Source organism: Xiphophorus couchianus, chromosome 22, assembly GCF_001444195.1.
Source record: "Xiphophorus couchianus chromosome 22, X_couchianus-1.0, whole genome shotgun sequence".
In the NCBI taxonomy this organism is placed as follows: Eukaryota; Metazoa; Chordata; class Actinopteri; order Cyprinodontiformes; family Poeciliidae; genus Xiphophorus; species Xiphophorus couchianus.
The window spans coordinates 26,566,629-26,583,912 of NC_040249.1; the positions used below are offsets into that span (position 1 = coordinate 26,566,629).

General features: G+C 40.9%; 1 protein-coding gene across 12 annotated transcripts in view; it reads left to right on the forward strand.

The window, feature by feature from the left end:
* The window catches only part of LOC114137530 (mitogen-activated protein kinase kinase kinase kinase 4), a 38,739-nt gene extending 22,268 nt beyond the window's left edge, over positions 1–16,471 (forward strand). The window contains exons 11-33 of one of the 12 annotated variants that reach the window (XM_028006166.1): positions 51–123; positions 204–414; positions 510–671; positions 777–863; positions 1,821–2,225; positions 3,069–3,221; positions 3,583–3,852; positions 5,039–5,127; positions 6,007–6,143; positions 6,257–6,351; positions 7,005–7,013; positions 8,063–8,241; positions 8,970–9,078; positions 9,978–10,265; positions 12,080–12,197; positions 12,673–12,843; positions 12,943–13,086; positions 13,184–13,318; positions 13,456–13,556; positions 13,690–13,839; positions 13,916–14,075; positions 14,156–14,295; positions 14,440–16,471. In XM_028006166.1, the coding sequence (XP_027861967.1) occupies positions 51–123; positions 204–414; positions 510–671; positions 777–863; positions 1,821–2,225; positions 3,069–3,221; positions 3,583–3,852; positions 5,039–5,127; positions 6,007–6,143; positions 6,257–6,351; positions 7,005–7,013; positions 8,063–8,241; positions 8,970–9,078; positions 9,978–10,265; positions 12,080–12,197; positions 12,673–12,843; positions 12,943–13,086; positions 13,184–13,318; positions 13,456–13,556; positions 13,690–13,839; positions 13,916–14,075; positions 14,156–14,295; positions 14,440–14,523 (3,470 nt within the window). In that variant the 3' untranslated portion in view covers positions 14,524–16,471. The remainder of the gene's footprint in view (positions 1–50; positions 124–203; positions 415–509; positions 672–776; positions 864–1,820; positions 2,226–3,068; positions 3,222–3,582; positions 3,853–5,038; positions 5,128–6,006; positions 6,144–6,256; positions 6,352–7,004; positions 7,014–8,062; positions 8,242–8,969; positions 9,079–9,977; positions 10,266–12,079; positions 12,198–12,672; positions 12,844–12,942; positions 13,087–13,183; positions 13,319–13,455; positions 13,557–13,689; positions 13,840–13,915; positions 14,076–14,155; positions 14,296–14,439) is intronic. The other 11 variants (XM_028006168.1, XM_028006173.1, XM_028006167.1 and 8 more) reach the window with 11 other exon arrangements.
* The last annotated feature ends 813 nt before the right edge of the window (positions 16,472–17,284 follow it).

The following is a 17,284-nucleotide window of genomic DNA, read 5'->3' on the forward strand; positions in this document are numbered from 1 at the left end:
AGAATAAAACAGTTTGGACGTGTTAAAACAAAATGTTGTTTTACGTACAGATGAAACTGAATATGAGTACAGCGGCAGTGAGGATGAGGAAGAGGATCCTCCAGAGCAGGAAGGAGAGCCGAGGTAATCTAGTAACTTCATCATCTCCTGACACCGTCCTCTGGTAACTGTAACAGTTTTCTCCTCTTCTCCATCACATGCAGCTCTATCGTCAACGTGCCGGGAGAGTCGACTCTGCGGCGCGACTTCATCCGCCTGCAGCAGGAGAACAAGGAGCGGTCAGAGGCGCTCCGCCACCAGCAGCTCCTCCAGGAGCAGCAGCTCCGTGAGCAGGAGGAGTACAAGCGCCAACTACTGGCCGAAAGACAGAAACGCATCGAACAACAGAAGGAGCAGAGACGGCGGCTAGAAGAGGTTGGATGTTTTTTTTTGTTTTATTTTTTTAATGCAGAGCGGTGAGGGTCGGGTCGCTTTTCGGAAACATTGACATGTTGCTTTTTAATCTGCAGCAACAGAGACGGGAGCGGGAGATGAGGAGGCAGCAGGAGCGTGAGCAGCGCCGGCGGGAGCAGGAGGAGAAGAGGCGAATGGAGGAGATGGATCGCCGGCGTAAAGAGGAGGAGGAGCGCCGGCGAGCCGAGGAGGAGAAGAGGAGGAATGACCGCGAACAGGTCAATTTATTCACATTCTGGGGAATTTAATCTAAAATATCCGATGATATGAAGTCGGGTCGTGAAGTTCTTGATTTCTGTTCTGGTGCTTCGTTTGGCTAACAGGAGTACATCCGGCGTCAGCTGGAGGAGGAGCAACGGCACCTGGAGAAACTTCAGGAGCAGCTGCTCCGTGAACAGGCCATGTTGCTGGTGAGTTTGTCAGACACACACACACCCACCCCCACACAGAAGCACGCACGCATATAGTCAACACTCATTTTGTCAATTATTTCTTTATAGTAAAACAGTGTGTGTGCTGGGTTTTAGACTCTTTCCCATATGTTTCTTGAATCCCCAAGGTTCAAGAAACACCGTCCTTGTGTTATCCTGGCTTTTTTCTGTAGTGGTTGACCAGGATTTTATTTAGAAGCATCAGAGTAAAGGGGCTGAATATAAAAAGCATGCCCTGCAAGATCACAAAATCTTACAATTTTTTAAAGCTTCTGGAGCAAATATCTTAGTACACTTGAGATAGAAAACAAACTAACTTGCACGTAACTTTTCAGCGAGATATAGGAGACTGTTTTATGTCAATATTTTCTCAATAGTGATTTTTTTTTAAAGTACTAGTTTCGCTGGCAGATTTTCACTTGTAGCACAGGAAAACGTCTTGTTATAAGTGAGATAATCTGTCTGTGGAACTATTAGTTTCAATCTGTATTAAGGCGTTATTGACCCAAATTGTACTGAAAAGTTACTTGTAAGTTAGTTCTGTTAAATGTACTGAGATATTTGCTCTAGAAACTAGACTACAACAATTGTTTTGCAGTGTTCCACACCTTTCAGGTTTTTATGATAAAGAAAACCAAGGGTGAGCTTTTTTGCTCCATTTCACAATCATGTATCACTTTAGTTTTTTCCATAAAGGTTTCATTGAAATGCATAAAAGTTTGCATTCATGTGGCAAAATGTGGGAAAGTTCAAGGAGTGCGGATGTATTTAGAAGCACTGCATCTCATACTGACGGCCTAATTTCAGGTTTCCATGGAAGACACCTTGTGTTTTTGTATTTCTTTTAGTTTGTGTCATGTATCTGTTTTATAATAAAGGCTGAATCAAACAAAATGGCAGTAGCTCATGTGTTTCCACCACCGCGCTCTGCAACAGGAGTTCAAGTGGCGTGAGCTGGAGGAGCAGCGCAAGGCAGAGCGCCTGCATAAGCGCTTGCAGCAGGAGCAGGCCTACCTGCTGTCGCTGCAGCATGAATCCAAACCGGAGCCTGGCGACAAGACAAACCCCCCACCAGACCTTAGCAAACCCCCACAGACCTCCACTCTGCCCCCCGACGGAGCCCACACCCCTTCCCCTAAAGCCGAGGGCCTTGACGCCGCTGCTTCCGAGTCCACTAAAGCCCCTCTGGTTGTCCCCGGAGACGGCGCTAAGTCCCAGCTAGGAGAGCAAGATGGGAGTGATGAGAGCACCCCCCCTGTTACTGAAACCCCCACTGACTCTAAAGCTCCCCAGGCAGAAAGTTTGGAGGCTGCCGCTCATCCCCCTCAGCCAATCAGAGAGGTGAACCTCCTCCCTGGCTCTCTCTGCCCTGCTGCCTGCTCTTTTCAGCTTCCACTTGCTTGCCTTCACACACTATAATTATAGAGGCACTATCTGACACACACAAATAGTTTCCTTAGTGTTTTTTTTATTGTATATGGAGGTGGTAAAGAAGTTTTTAGGTTTGGATGAAAGTTTCTGCCTCTGAACTTTGCCTGAAAGGCTGTCGGTGTGTAACCAAAGTGCCAGATGCATGCAGACGACTGAGGCCCAAACTAACATGCAGAGAATGTCCCGTCTGCAAGGAGCCCCTCGTCTGTCTTTAACTGTCGACTTTCTTCACGCTGGGCCTTAGTATTTACAGATGTGTATCTGTTTGCACGCTGCAAAAACACAAAATCTTACAAAGTATTTATGGTTTGCAAATATCTTAGTACACTTGGAATAAGATAAATCTAATATATAAGTAAACTTTCAGCAAGCTTATTTTAAGTAAATACTCCCTTAATGTTGATTAAAAAGTGCTAGTTCCACTGGAAGATTATTTTACTTGTAATATGGGAACAAGACATTTTCCCCATATTACAAGTAAAATAATCTTCCAGTGATTTTGTGTTTTTGCGGTTCGAATGTGTCTACTTCTGAGTTTCCAGTATGTTAATATCTTTCTCACCAGTTGCCTGTATTAAAAAAATGAAGACAAGGAGATGTGAACTGCATTTTATGTAAATATTCAACTTTGGTGGCAATTGTTGTCACTTTCAGCTGTAGTTCCTTTTTGCTAGTTTTTTTTTTTTCTCTTGTCAGATTTGGTTCATCCATTAAAATATCCCCAAGCCTTCATCCCATGTTTGTCGTCTTCAGGCTGACGAGCGTTTCCGAAAAAACATTCAGGGCTCCCCTCAGTCCGCCCCTCCTTCCAAGCAGCCCCCTCTGCCTCCCCGCTCCTCTGAACCTTACTCCAACGGCGGCTCGGCTTCGGAGGCCACCGCCATGCACCGACCCATGGAGCCTCAGGTAACTCCTTCCTCCTCCTCTCCTCCATACTCTTATAATTTAGGTTTAATTGGAATAATATGAGTTTTTCTGCTTGGAAATCTTTTCTGAGTAATTTTGACAACTTAAGTTGATGTTATATGCAACTGAACCACACTTGAAGGTTTATTAACGGGACTGGTTGGAAACAAAAACAAATTTGAGCCAAAGAAATGCAAAAAATGAAGTTTTTTAAAATGAGGGACGCATTGTTTTGTGTTCTGTGTCTGCATGTCTATCTATCAAAGCACATGTAAGTGCTAAACCTCGCGCATCTTCCCCTCGTGTCTCACTGTGTTGTCCGCTTGTTTCGCTTCCCCTCCTCTTCCTCACTCCCTAAAAGGTCCAGTGGTCCCACCTGGCTGCTCTAAAGAGCAGCAACAGTGCGGCCCCTTCTCCTCCTCCGCCCGTGGTCTCTCGCTCCCAGTCCTTCAGTGAGTCTGGCGGCGTGAGCTCTAGCTTTGCACAGCTTCACCTGCGCTCCCAGGACCCCCACCATCACCACCACCCATTGCCTGTACGCCCCGACCCCCAACCCCAACCTCCCCTCCACCACCCCCAGGCCCAGACCCGGCTCGAACGCCAGACCAGCGGCGAGGAGGTTCCTCCCAAGGTAAGGAGCTGGCGAGGGCCGCTCTTATCCCACTCCCCTCCCCTCACTGTCAGCCTCCTCCTCTCACATCGTCCTTCACTCTTTCCGTCTGCCTTTGTTTTATCTCGTTTTAGTCACAGCAGAGGTAACTCATAAAATCCATTAGAATTAAAGCTTGAAGTAACAAAATCCAGTCACTACAAAGGACTTTCTGATTCAGATGGCTTAAAGGGCTCATGTGTTGCTCATTACGTCATAATGAACGGGTTTCTTTTCTTCTCATTTTATTTTTATTTTCATACTGTTAAGTTTTTTTCTGATCCAGATGTACAATGCTTTTGGAAAAGTGTTTTCCCTTCAATGTAAAATCCAGAGAAGGGTAGTAACTACTTACATTTGCTTGAGTAACTTTTTGAAAAGGTATACTTTTAGGAGTAGTTTTATTACAATATAATTTCTACTTTTACTTGAAAGTAGAACACGATATATTGAGTATTATAAAGTATTGCTACTCTTAGAGAAATTTCTGGATACTCTGCCTACTGTGAATAACCTCAATGAATGTTGATCAAATTTATTCTGACCAAAGATTCACCAGACACAAATACACTCCTGCAGATTTTGTTAATGTTTCCCAAGTTTTATACTGAAAGAAACTAATTTCGATTTTCTTTTTCTTTTGCCTGATTTTATTTTAATGTTCTTTAAATTAATTATTCTAATTTTGGTCCTTAAAATAACCAAAACCTTTTTACCAAATACTTTTTTACTTGAGTAATGTCTTGGACATCTATTTTTTGCTTTTACTTCCTCTGAGAAATACTGAGAAATTTTGCTTGCTACTGAAGTAATATTTTTGGATTCTCTACCCACCTCTGGTCAAATCAAATCTGAATAAATGCAAAAAAGATACTTTCAAATTGTAATTTCATCTATTAAAGGGAACACCTACAAACGTCACTTCACTCAATTAAGGTCAAAGTTCATGACATAAGCAATAAGAAAGATGTGGGTGGGGCTGCTTTACGCTCAAGAGTGTTTGGATAGGCCTGCAGCACCCCAGCAAAACAGCCGTATTTTGCGAGGCAGCAAACACTTCTTCACAGCATTGTATGTTTGTGTGTAACGTTTTTAAATCCTTTCTCATTTGTGACAACAGAAGCAAAATAAAATATTTATCGGAAACACCTTTGACTCTCTCTGACAGGTACCAGTGAGGACAACATCCAGGTCTCCTGTGCTGTCTCGCAGAGAGTCCCCGCTGCCATCTCAGCCCAACCAGAGGAGCGTTGGCAGGTCAGTGACGGACAAATTGAATTTATCCAACCGTGAGCAATTATTTAAAAATTTTGGACTAATTTAAAATGTACCAAAAGAAGTTATTTATTTTCCACGTTAAAGGTGTTATTTTTCTGCTGTGACCTGAGCTGTGAGGTTGAGCTAATACAATCAGACAAAAAAATAAATAATTGTTTCTGTCGCAATCTACTGTTAACAGCCAACAAAAGAAGCCAACAAAGAAGCAGAAACTAGTGGCATTTTTCTGAGGTTTGAACTGGAACGCATTCAAGTTGACTTTGACATTTCACCCAGATCCTAGTTCAAAGATAAAAACAAAAAGGCTAACTACAGTTAGCATTACACACCTTTAATTATGCATTTCTCAGATGTTTTAACCTTTAAACAATTGAGCCACAGAAGTGCAAGTTAACTGGTTTTTACTGCATTTTAAAAACCTGGCAGCCATGTTGGAGTTTGAAGTCCGGGTTTCCTTTTGTTTCTTTTGTTTTTATGGCTAAACTCAGAAAAACAGTAAAACCTTGTGTACTACTTTTTAAAGTGCTTGGTGGCACAGTGGTTCTTGGAAGTATTTACATGTTCATGTTAAAATAGTGTCTGTTTATGACTTAAAATCTCAAAATATAATATTGTATTTGTCAAGTTATTGTTAACTGATAAAATGTGAAAAGTTTCAGTACCTTGCAATAGTTTTGCAAGGTACTGTGAGAGGGTGGCTGAGTAATAATCAGTAATCATGTCATGTCACCATAACTCACTAGATTTGTCAAACAGAACTGTACCATGACACTGAATAACACTGCACAGCGACAGGGATGCATACATTTATTCTAGACGGTTTACTTAGGTTGTGCTGTTGCGTTTTTTGTGTTGTAGTAATGTGGAGCAGCGCCCCCTGTGGGACAGAGTGGAGAAGCTGCAGTCTCGGCCCGGCAGCGGCAGCTCCTCGGGCTCCAACGCCAGCTCCCAGGCCAGTCCGGGTGACCGTTTCAGACCACGTTGTGAGTCACCTGGTACTGTACACATGTCACATACTATACTAACAAACTGTGATTGCTAGAAGATTAAAAACAGCCTCTGTCCATGTTGGGTTTCTTCTCACTAATGCTGTTTTGTTTTCATAAAGCTTCGTCTAAATCTGAAGGCTCGCCTCTGCAGCGTCCGGAAAACATCCCAAAAAAGCAAGAAGAGAAGAACTCCTCCAGGCCTACTCGGCCAGCCGTAAGTTCTCAATCTCAATAAAGACTTAAAAAAACATGTCAATTTCCCAACTTTATTCCTCATGTGAAAGATAAAAAGGTGAAAAATTAAGCAATCTTTTTCCTGATTCATATTCAGATCATAAACAAATAATTCATGATTTAAATAGATCAAAAAACAAATTGTTTTTTTATACTATTGATTGCTTTTTCCAACAAAAAAAAAATTATATCAGAGATAACAGTGTTTTAGAAAATGGAAAATAATCTATAAGAAAAACATAGAAAAGTGTAGAATTAATTTGACTTTCCAGGTCTAGATATGAACAGAAAAACAAAACAGATTAAACCGTCTGTAATTTTTATTTTGTTATCTGAAAGACAACAAACAAAACTGAATTTAACTTTTACTGTATTTTACTGTCCACATTTCATAAAAAGTATTTGAAACCAAAGTCTGGAATTTTGAAACACAGTTCCCTGAATTCAGTGCAGGTTTTACGAGTCAAAGTGTTTCCTCAGCCTGGTTTTTACTGCTCCGATGTCCAGAAGTTGATCAAAACTGACAGGAAAATCAAACCCCTGATTGCATACTTGATGGTGAACAGCTGGGACCTGTTTTCATTTTTCTCTTGACCTCCTTTGTTTTCTGCCACTCTTACTTTTCCAACCCAGGGTGACATGGTAAGCGTCGTTCATGCATTTGCGTCATCACATCCGTGTTATGCTCGGGGTTCCTGCACGCTTTGGAAAAGCTTAGATTTCCTACCTGAGTTTTTGAGTTTGGGGTAAATATGGGAAAAATTAAAATAAGCTCGGAAAAATATGCGTTTTTACAGACTTTATTTCTTTTCCCATTTTGTTAGATGCTGTTGTCCCTTCTCCTTTCCTTCTGTATGTCCTTCCTCTTACTGTTTCTTTCCTTCCTTGTGTCCTACACCCTTCCTTCCATTTTCTTGTGCTTTGTTCTCTTTCCTTCCCTTCTTTCTTTAATTCTCCCTTCCTATGTTAAGACCTTATTTCCTTCCAGTCTCTGTTTTGTCGGATTCTGTCGAGTCTAGAAATATCGGCCATATTTCACAGTGAACTTATTTTAAATTTTTAAATGATCCCAAAGAACTGGGAGCTCCGGAAACCAAAGCTTCGGAAAGTTCAACATATTTCCATGAACGATGTGTAGGAACCCATTATGACTGCACCTTCACTCCACTCCCTGCATTGCACAAGTAAATGTGAATGATGATGATGATGATGATGCAGCATGCCTGCCTCCTGTTCACCGCTCACCATCAACACAAAGCGGCTTAACCCTCAGCTGCAGCTTTCTGAATCTGAATTTGAATGCATATAAACTCCTGCTGCTTCTCTACATGTCAGAGTGGTTCCTAATCTCACCTGGCCTTGTTGTCGGATCAGATTGCAGCCTGCTTGTTTTGTCGAGCATGTCGGGGAAATGTTCCCTCCCTTTTCCTGCTTGTGGTTGACATTATAAAACAGCATCATGAGGTTCCTGATTATATGCTCCTAAGACAGTCTCAATGCATCCTGGTGACATTTTTCACTGATTCCCAGGCTGAGTTTGTTTCTAAACAACCTGTTTGAGCCTAGAAATTCAGTAAACTCACCTGATTAGGTCTCTGCCAACTTGTAGAAAGTGAGGAGAAATTGGTGTGGCTTTAGCTTCAGATGTTTTAATGCTGTTCAGATGAAGAGTCTTTCATCTGTTCTTGCAGGACCTGACTGCTCTGGCCAAGGAGCTGCGTGCGGTGGACGACGTGCGGCCTCCTCACAAGGTGACCGACTACTCCTCATCGAGCGACGACTCCGGCACCACGGATGAGGAGGACGAGGAGGAGGTGGACCAGGAGGCGGGAGACGAGTCCACCTCAGGAGCTGAGGACTCCAGGACGGGGTGAGTCAAAGTGTTTCACCAAAAGGAAATGTTAGCCTCAGAAAAATAAATATATGGGAGATTTTTATATCTAAGTTTGAACTTGCATCTTCCTTCTTTGAGGCCTTATGTCTTTCAAATTTTTTCTTCCTTCCTAACTGGTGCCTTTTTTTTCCTTGCCTTTGTACTTCCAACTTTGAATCCTTCCTTCATTCTTCCTTTCCTTCTGCCTTTTTGTCTCACTTCCAGTCCTTCCTTTATTCCCTCGCTTTCTTCCTTTGTTCCTTCATTGCGACTTTTGTCAATTCTTGACTCCTCTCTCCTTAATTTACTTCCTTTTTTACTGCATTTTTTTCCTTCCCCTTCCTTCCATCCTCAAGTCTTCATTACTTTCTCTGGTGGTGTCTTTCCTTCCTTCTTTTTTCCTTCCATATTTCTTTTTTCTATTTTTTTTTGTTTGTTTGCTTTTCTTTTTTTTCTTGTCTGCTTTCATTCATTCTTTCTTGCTTGCTTGCTTTCCTGTTGATTTTCCAGTTTGCTTTCTTGTATTCTTGTATCAGTTTTCTCCAGGTTCCATATTGGAAAAACTGCAGATATTCATCATAAATTCAAAGTAAAGTTTAGTATTTCAGATATTTAAAATGAACATGAAGGACTGAAAACTGGAAAGTTGAGTCTGGGGAAAGTCTGGAAGCTCAGTAAACCCAAACTGAGCTGAATGATCTTAACCCTCCTCTGACCCCCTGCAGGAGGCTGAGCAATGGAGAGACTGATTCAGCTAAGACCATGCTGGTGGACGACCTGGAGAGCGAACAAGCCACCACTCCCTCCAAAGACGGCACCCTGGTTATCAGACAGGTAGAAAATCTTCCTTACTGAAGTAAAAAATGTTTTAATTTGACAAAAATCCAGTTTTCATTTTCTCTGCCCAGGCTCCATGTTATTCATTCGCCTCTCTGCCTTGTTTTGCTGCATGTTGATTGTGTTGTGATGTTCCACCTTCACTGATCTTGTTGTTAAAATGCAGCTTGCGTTTACAGCTGGTGGTGTTGCTCTTCAAAGATAAATGACTGGATTATGCATAGAATTTGCTAAAGTATTCACACTCTGAACTTTTTCGCGTTTTGTCACATTTCACCCAAAAACAACAAACAAATTTGGACTGAATAGAGAGTATCTGTGAAGCCAATTGGTTTTAGGTCGGGACTTTAACTAGGCTATTCTAACATATGTGTAATATTACCATCAACTTGGTTCGGCTTAACGTTTCTGAAAATGTGCCAGAATTAGCCAAAAGACTGTTTTTCATCTGTTTTGCTAAAAACAAAGGTTAAACAAAAGAACGACACAAATTTGGTCAATAAATACAATCACTACAAATAGTAAATACAAAACTGCAAAACAATTCAGTACATTTTAAGAAATACTAATCGATCACAGAGCGAATTAGTATATTTTAACAGTTTAATTATTAATGCATTGTGCCACAACAAAATGGATGAATGAATTTGACATCGTTGGTATAAAGGGGGCTGAATATAGTATTCTCCTATTGTAAAATATCAGAAAAAACATCTTTCATTCAACTTTACAAAGATGCTCTACTTTTTTCTCATCTAATATAAACTATGTAAAAAAGCCGACGGGGTCTGAATACGTTTGCATCTGGATAAAATGTTGCAAAGCTCTGAAACCTGCAGCTCCTCTTCCTCTCCACCTGCTTGCTCGAGCCCAAGTGTGCCTGTTCTTGCTTCCAGAGCACAGCTGACACAAAGCGGTTGGTCAGTCTCTCATCTTCCTCCTCTTCCTCGCCCGGCTCCGGCCCCAGTCAGGGCGTCCCGGAGAAAAACGGCTTTCCGGGCCGCATTCACCACCTGCCAGACCTTATCCAGCAGAGCCATCACTCCCCTTCCTCTTCTCCAGCCATCCTTTCCTCCATCTCCATGTCACCCTCCTCCTTCTCCTCCACCTTTCAGTCATCCTCTAGCCAGGCCAGTCCTGGAATGTGCTCACAGATTCCCCTGGACGAGCTCACTGCCATAGAGGTATGTCGCCCTCACACCACAGAGGCAAACAAACAAGAAACGGACGGTTTGGGAATAAACAGGCTCAGATGTGGAGAGATTGAGTTAAACTAAACATTTAATAGTGTAAAACTGGGACTGGGGGATGAATCAGTTTTTATCAGTCAATCAAATTATTTGTTTTTAAAGATTTAGTTTTTGGGAAAAATCTGGATTTTTTTTTTTTTAGCATTCTTTGGGTTTCAATAGTTGAGTGATGTCAGCACACCTGGGGCGGCCATCTTGTTTGAGAGGAGTTTCTGTTTGAACTGTGAGTTCAGATCAACTCTACGACAAAATATTAATTATTTTATAGAGAAAATAGTCATAATGTTACAAGAATAGAGTCTTAATATCTACAGAATAAAGTCGAGTGAAGTAGTAATTTTATTAAATTAATTATTCAAGCTTTTTACTCATTAAAACAACTTTTATGACATTCTTCTGGTAAAATTGTGTCTGAATTCTGCTAATGTTATAATTATTATAACAACAATTCTCCTAGAGTGACCCTAAAACTCTCTTGTACAGCTCACAGAAGGAATGCTTGAAATACAAGCCACTTTTTGAAAAATATTTTCTACTATTTGTCATTTCTTTTTTTTTAGAAATAAAGCAAGAAAAAAAATATTAAAATTGAATCTGGTAAGGAAAAAAAGTCCAATTTTATTTTAAACGGTATCGCCCAGGCCTAGTAAAACAAAGTCATTTACAGCTACCATGCACACATCTGATCCTGTCTATACCGACTGTGCAGTCCTTGGCTGTTGGTTCCTGTCTGCATCCTCCTGGCTTCACTTTTGCCTCCGTCTGACTCGACTCACACCTGGTTTTAATCCCTGAGCTCCTGCATTTTTCTTCTTTCCTGCTCCACAATCCACTGCCTCAAACTGCCGCTAACATCGGTGCCTCCAGCTAGCAGGATGTGGCCACAACGTGGCGGAAACTAAACCGGATCTTTGGATTAATGATAGCGAGAGGATTCTGACTAGAATGACCTGCATTTCTTGTGATTAAAGAAATCTTTGTTTTTCCTCTAACAAATCAAAGCGGCCTGCGCCTGGAAAGACTTTAATTTCCTTCAGCTCAGTTCTTATTGTCCCGCTTGTTTCATTTAAAATGTTTCTTCTCTCGCCTTTCTCTGAAACACTAACAATTTGCACGCGTTTAAACATGTTTTACTGCCCGTTTGTGTCGATAAAGTTCAGCTTGAAGTGGTTTTGTAAGAATTTATTGATGGTGTGTAAAAAAAACAAAAGAACTTTGTTGTTCTTGCCATCTGACTTTAAATCTGACTAAACTTTTCCTGTTTTAGGTAGAATCGACAGAATTATTTCTATTTGCTAAATGTCAAACATAATGACATAATTTAGCCACTTTCATCTGTTTTAAGAAATCGCACACAAAAACACAACATCAATGGATCGTGCGGTTATCATGCCTTTCAGGTAGAAGACTTTCTTTTGTGTGCAAAATGTATAAATCAACATAAATAGTTAGATTAAAGTTTGCAAATTTACTCAGATAATTTTCATGCTGAAATTTAAGTTGGCTATAATGACCGTCGTTACATTTTAATGTTAAAAAATGTCATTATTCTGACATTAAGTATATATAAGATTTGCTAAATTTAATGACTGACCAAAAACAGGAAAGGTTTAGTGTGAGTTAATTTCAGACACGGTTTTCAAATCTCTTCTTCCAGTTTTGTCTAACTAATTCTGAAGGTTCAAGCCTTCAGAGCTGCTTTCCTATTTAAAACTCTTGTTTCTTTCTTAATGTCAAATATCTTCCAGTCCCAGTCAGAGAACAACTCCATGTCCAAACACAAGTCCTCTTCATCGTTCACACCCTTCATTGACCCTCGTCTTCTTCAGATATCTCCATCCAGCGGCAGCTCCCTTAACAACATGGGTAAGGCGGCCATGTTGTGAAATATTGAAACAGACTGTGTATAATTATTTGTATTGTTTGTATTTGACTCAGTATTATTTTGAAATGCTCAATTATGTGTGCCCTTTAAAATAAAAGCAACTAACACTTTATTTATACTTTAAACTATTTTAGGACTTTATTTTTCTATCTAAAACTCTCATTAGTTTTACTACACACCTATAAATATTGGATGAATATTTGGAAAATGCACCTCCATACTGTTGTGTACAGTACAAGACATGTTTCTGTTTGGCATATAGAAGTCTTTAAATGGCAAGAAATGTTTAATAAAACATTTTTATGTCAGATTAAGCATCTTCAAACAAAGTCAGGTTTATTTTAAAGCCTTTTGCACATATTAGCCCCTAATCACAGGACGTTTGTTTAGATTGAGAGTGTTGTATATTTGAAAGAAAAAAGTCCAACCAGAACTGCTTCTGTCTGCCTCCTCCAGCTGGATTTGGTCAAGAAGGTCGGCTCGCTGACCCACTGAGGTCCGACCCGTCCCGCAAAGGATCGGTGGTCAACGTCAACCCTGTCAACACGCGCCCACCAAGCGACACTCCAGAGATCCGCAAGTACAAGAAGAGGTTCAACTCTGAGATCCTGTGTGCAGCACTCTGGGGTAGGCGTTAAAATCAAATTTTTTAAAAATCCAGAAATGGGAGCTGGTTGACTTTGACTTGGACAGGTTGGTTAATTTGTTGTCCTGTGTCTGTTTCAGGAGTGAACCTGCTGGTCGGGACAGAGAGTGGGCTGATGCTACTGGACCGAAGCGGTCAGGGGAAAGTCTACCCACTGATTAATCGACGTCGCATCCAGCAGATGGACGTCTTGGAGGGACTCAACGTTCTGGTCACCATATCAGGTGAGGACTGCACAAATCTCTCATGGATTTCCAAATTCAGAATCTCTGTACTTGTTATGCAAAGCCGGTTCTATGGTTCTTCTCTGGGTTGTTGCAGGTAAAAAGAACAAACTGCGAGTGTACTACCTGTCGTGGCTCAGGAACAAGATTTTGCACAACGACCCTGAAGTGGAAAAGAAACAGGGCTGGGTGAATGTGGGCGACCTCGAGGGCTGCGTCCACTACAAAGTCGGTATGTTTTGTCGTTTGTTTAAATTTTATTAATAAATGATATTTATTTAAATCTTATTTGTGAACCAGAAATCCTTTAAAAGTCTTTATATTAGATGATTATCTAAAAATTGTTCCTTTTTTTTCTGAACATTGCAGTGAAATACGAGAGGATTAAGTTCTTGGTGTTGGCCTTGAAGAACTCTGTGGAAGTGTACGCCTGGGCTCCCAAACCCTACCATAAATTCATGGCATTCAAAGTAAGGAGCATGACAGATTAAATTTTCTAGTCAAAGGATTTTTACCCCTGATTCTTACACATTTTATTACATTACAACCTGATTCTGAAAACATCCATTTCCTCTCTGAATCTAACACCTGGCTGGTCTGTAGTCTTTTGGCGACCTCGTGCACAAGCCTCTGCTGGTCGACTTGACTGTGGAGGAGGGTCAGAGGTTAAAGGTCATCTACGGCTCCTGCTCAGGCTTCCACGCCGTCGACGTGGATTCCGGCGCCGTCTACGACATTTACCTGCCCACACACGTAAGCGTTCAGGCCCGGACCATGAAGCCACAGCGTTGTTTTCCGCTCTTTACCGCCTAATTCTCTGTTTCTCCAGATCCAGACCAACATTCAGTGCCACGCCATCATCATCCTCCCCAACACGGACGGCATCGAGCTGCTGGTGTGCTACGAGGACGAGGGCGTCTACGTGAACACCTACGGACGCATAACCAAGGACGTGGTGCTGCAGTGGGGAGAAATGCCGACTTCAGTGGGTGAGGAGGCATTTCCAAACAGAAACTAAATAAATGTATCATCACCTCATGAAGGTAACGCGCTCCTTGTTCTGCTGCAGCCTACATTAGGTCAAACCAGATAATGGGCTGGGGAGAGAAAGCTATCGAGATCCGCTCGGTGGAGACGGGACACCTGGACGGCGTCTTTATGCACAAAAGAGCCCAGAGACTTAAATTTCTTTGCGAGAGGAATGACAAGGTCAGAATGAAATGCTTTTTTAACTTAGCATATTATAAAATAGTAGCACTCTCTCTCATGATCGGTACTTTAGTTTTACTTTTTGGTATCGGCATCTTTTGTTTCCCCCAAACCATCATTTATTTTTTGTTGTTGTTTTTTTAGGTCTTTTTCGCCTCCGTGCGTCAAGGCGGCGCCAGCCAGGTGTATTTTATGACCCTGGGACGCTCCTCCCTTATGAGCTGGTAGCCAACGAGACGACCTTGCCCACGCAGCGACGAGCCGACGACGAACCATCCTGAGCCTGACCTGGAGGAGCTCCCTCTCACACGCTCAGGCAAAACCAACCACAGTTTGGACTGTAACCATGAAAATAAAGCGGGAGCGAATGGAGGCGTGTTAGGTTTGTCACCTTTAGGTCTGTAGTTGCCTCGCTGCCCTGCGCTTTCCTCCATCTCCTCTGAGGGAACAATGGTAATCGATTTATTCTGTGTCGCAGTAAAACTTGTATGTAATTAACAAATTGTCCGGAGGGGTCAACAAAAGGCCTAAACAGCTTTTGCTGTTTGGAAAAACAAAACTTGATGTGCCAGAACTTGTGTAGCTGTTGACCTCCCTGTCAAGCATGTTTCTGAACAACTCCAGTCCTCCCCTCTGACCGGTGCTTGACGTGTGAATCTGCGTCTTCACTTTGTTCGCCTTAAAGTGAAAACTCCTATAGGGACCTTTGATTTATCTGTTAAACACAGGGTACAGGATCAGCAGCTTGTATATACATCGTGCTGTAAGTTATGTTTGACAGTATCCCTGTTGGTGACGTCATGACGCAAAATTACACCCAGATTTTATTTGTGTTTTTTTTTAAATACACTGTATATTTTGTATGTGACTTGCTGCATATAAATAAACGTCAACAAAGCAGGACACATCAGATGAGCTGTAAAGGAAAAATCCACACTATTTATCCTCAATCTGTAATATTTTTAGGGCTCTAACTTTCTCACGAAGTGTTTGGTTTGACTCTGCTGTCAGGTTTCGTTTTTTTTCTACTGGAAATCTAAAAACACAAAGTAAACACATCCAGAAATGTGACATTCATCCTATTTTTTGTTCTTTTTATATTAGTTCCAAGTAGGGCTAGGGTTAAACTGTGAATTAGCAGGCAGGATTAGCAGGATGACGGGCTGGAAAAAGGGAATAAGAATCGGCTCTTCGTCTCTCTGCACAATCGGGACATTTACCCGTTTCTCGCTTAATCTGTAGCTTTACGGTTGCCTTCGAAGGGTTCCCTGTCGATTTTTAAATTGGAGCTAGACCCTGAAGACATTTGGATGTTGTGTACTGCTGGAACTCCTAAAACCAGTCATGTCACCTAATCTTGGACCTCTTTTTAATGACGCTTGGTTGTTTACATAATCATGTCCAGATCAAAAGGCATCCAAACCAAACAAATGTTTTACTTTTCATATCTGAAGCCCATTCTTCACTTCACTTCCCCTCCCTTTCCGCAGTTAAAATGCATCTGTGCTTTCATTCAGACAACACAACTTCCTAGCAGTCTTTGCTGTCAGACGGTGCCTTCAGGTGCATCTGAGGGTGATGGGATCAATATTAGGTGCTTTTTTTTGTAGTCTTGGGCTGATAAAAATCACTCGTTCTAACAGCAGTGTTACAGAACCACTTCAGATCATTTTTTTACTTAGTCTTTGTTTCTGACATTTCTCTACAGATAAGTATGCGACTGCAGTGGTTTTTAAATTGTAATGCACACCTTATGTTCGAAATGTTTACAGAAGCAGATGTTTTTCCTTTTGTTTTGCTTTATTATTTTTTTTAAACCAGTGTGTGTCAGTATGAATATTTATGGTTTATTTTTAGGCTAGACTCCCCCCTGTTTTGTATTTTGTAGCCCTCTTTGTATTATCATTTAGACGTTTCTGTGCAGGGATAATCAACTTCTGCTCAATAAGTCCACAGTGTCATTTCACTTGATTCCTCTGCATCCTTCGCAGTGCACAGTAGGCCGCTGGCTGTGTGGCAAAAGATGTTTTCCACTACCCAGGTGACACGTTTTTCCTTAAACGTCACTCTGCCGTGCCTCTAATTTATGTCCTCTCTGTGTGTGCTATGGGGGATTACTGTGTTTTACTGAAAGTCTTTTTTTTCCCCTCCATTGAATAAAATCAGACGTGATTTACAGAGTTGTCATTATTTCGTAAAACATCTATTTTTCTGTAAATGTCTAGGTTGCTTCTGATGGTGCGAAAAATACTTAAACTATAGCTTGCTTAGGACAAGTGGCTAATAATCTGTACACAGAATTTTTAATGTAGTTTTTATTGCATGTAACTTTAGCAAGATATAGGAGCTTGTTTTAAGTCAATACTTCTAGAATATTGATAAAAAGTACTTGTTCCACTGGTAGATTACAACATTGGAAAAATGTCTTGTTATAAATGATATAATCTACTGGTGGAACTATTACTTTTTAACCAATATTAAGGATTTACTGACTTAAAAACGGTTTCTATATTGTACTGAAATGTTACTTGCAAGATAAAATCACTTTCTATGAAGGATGAGTAACTAATAAAGTGCCGAGTGGACCTCTTTAATCTGCCTAAAGAGTGGCTTTAGGACTGGCACGTTATGAAACTTTATTTTTAGATTTAAGGCTAGCCTTAATTTTAATAAAAATATCACTTGTATTTTTTAGTCTAACCACAAGGGGGGGGGCTATTGCACCTCTCAAGCAGAAGGCCTTTTTAGCAGCGCAATACGCTTTGTAAATTAATTTTAACACTAAATGTCATAGCTTCCTGTTTATTTTATTTATATTTTTGAAAATTTAGACTTACGCGTTTTATCTTAGTAAACGTATTTCAGATACTGTGTAAATCTTTACATTGAAACTTATGTATGATTTTAAAAAAATGCTTACTTTCAGCTTTTGCCTCGTTTTTGTAACAAAACCAAGTGGTTAGATTTTATTGTGAAACTCCAAACCGGA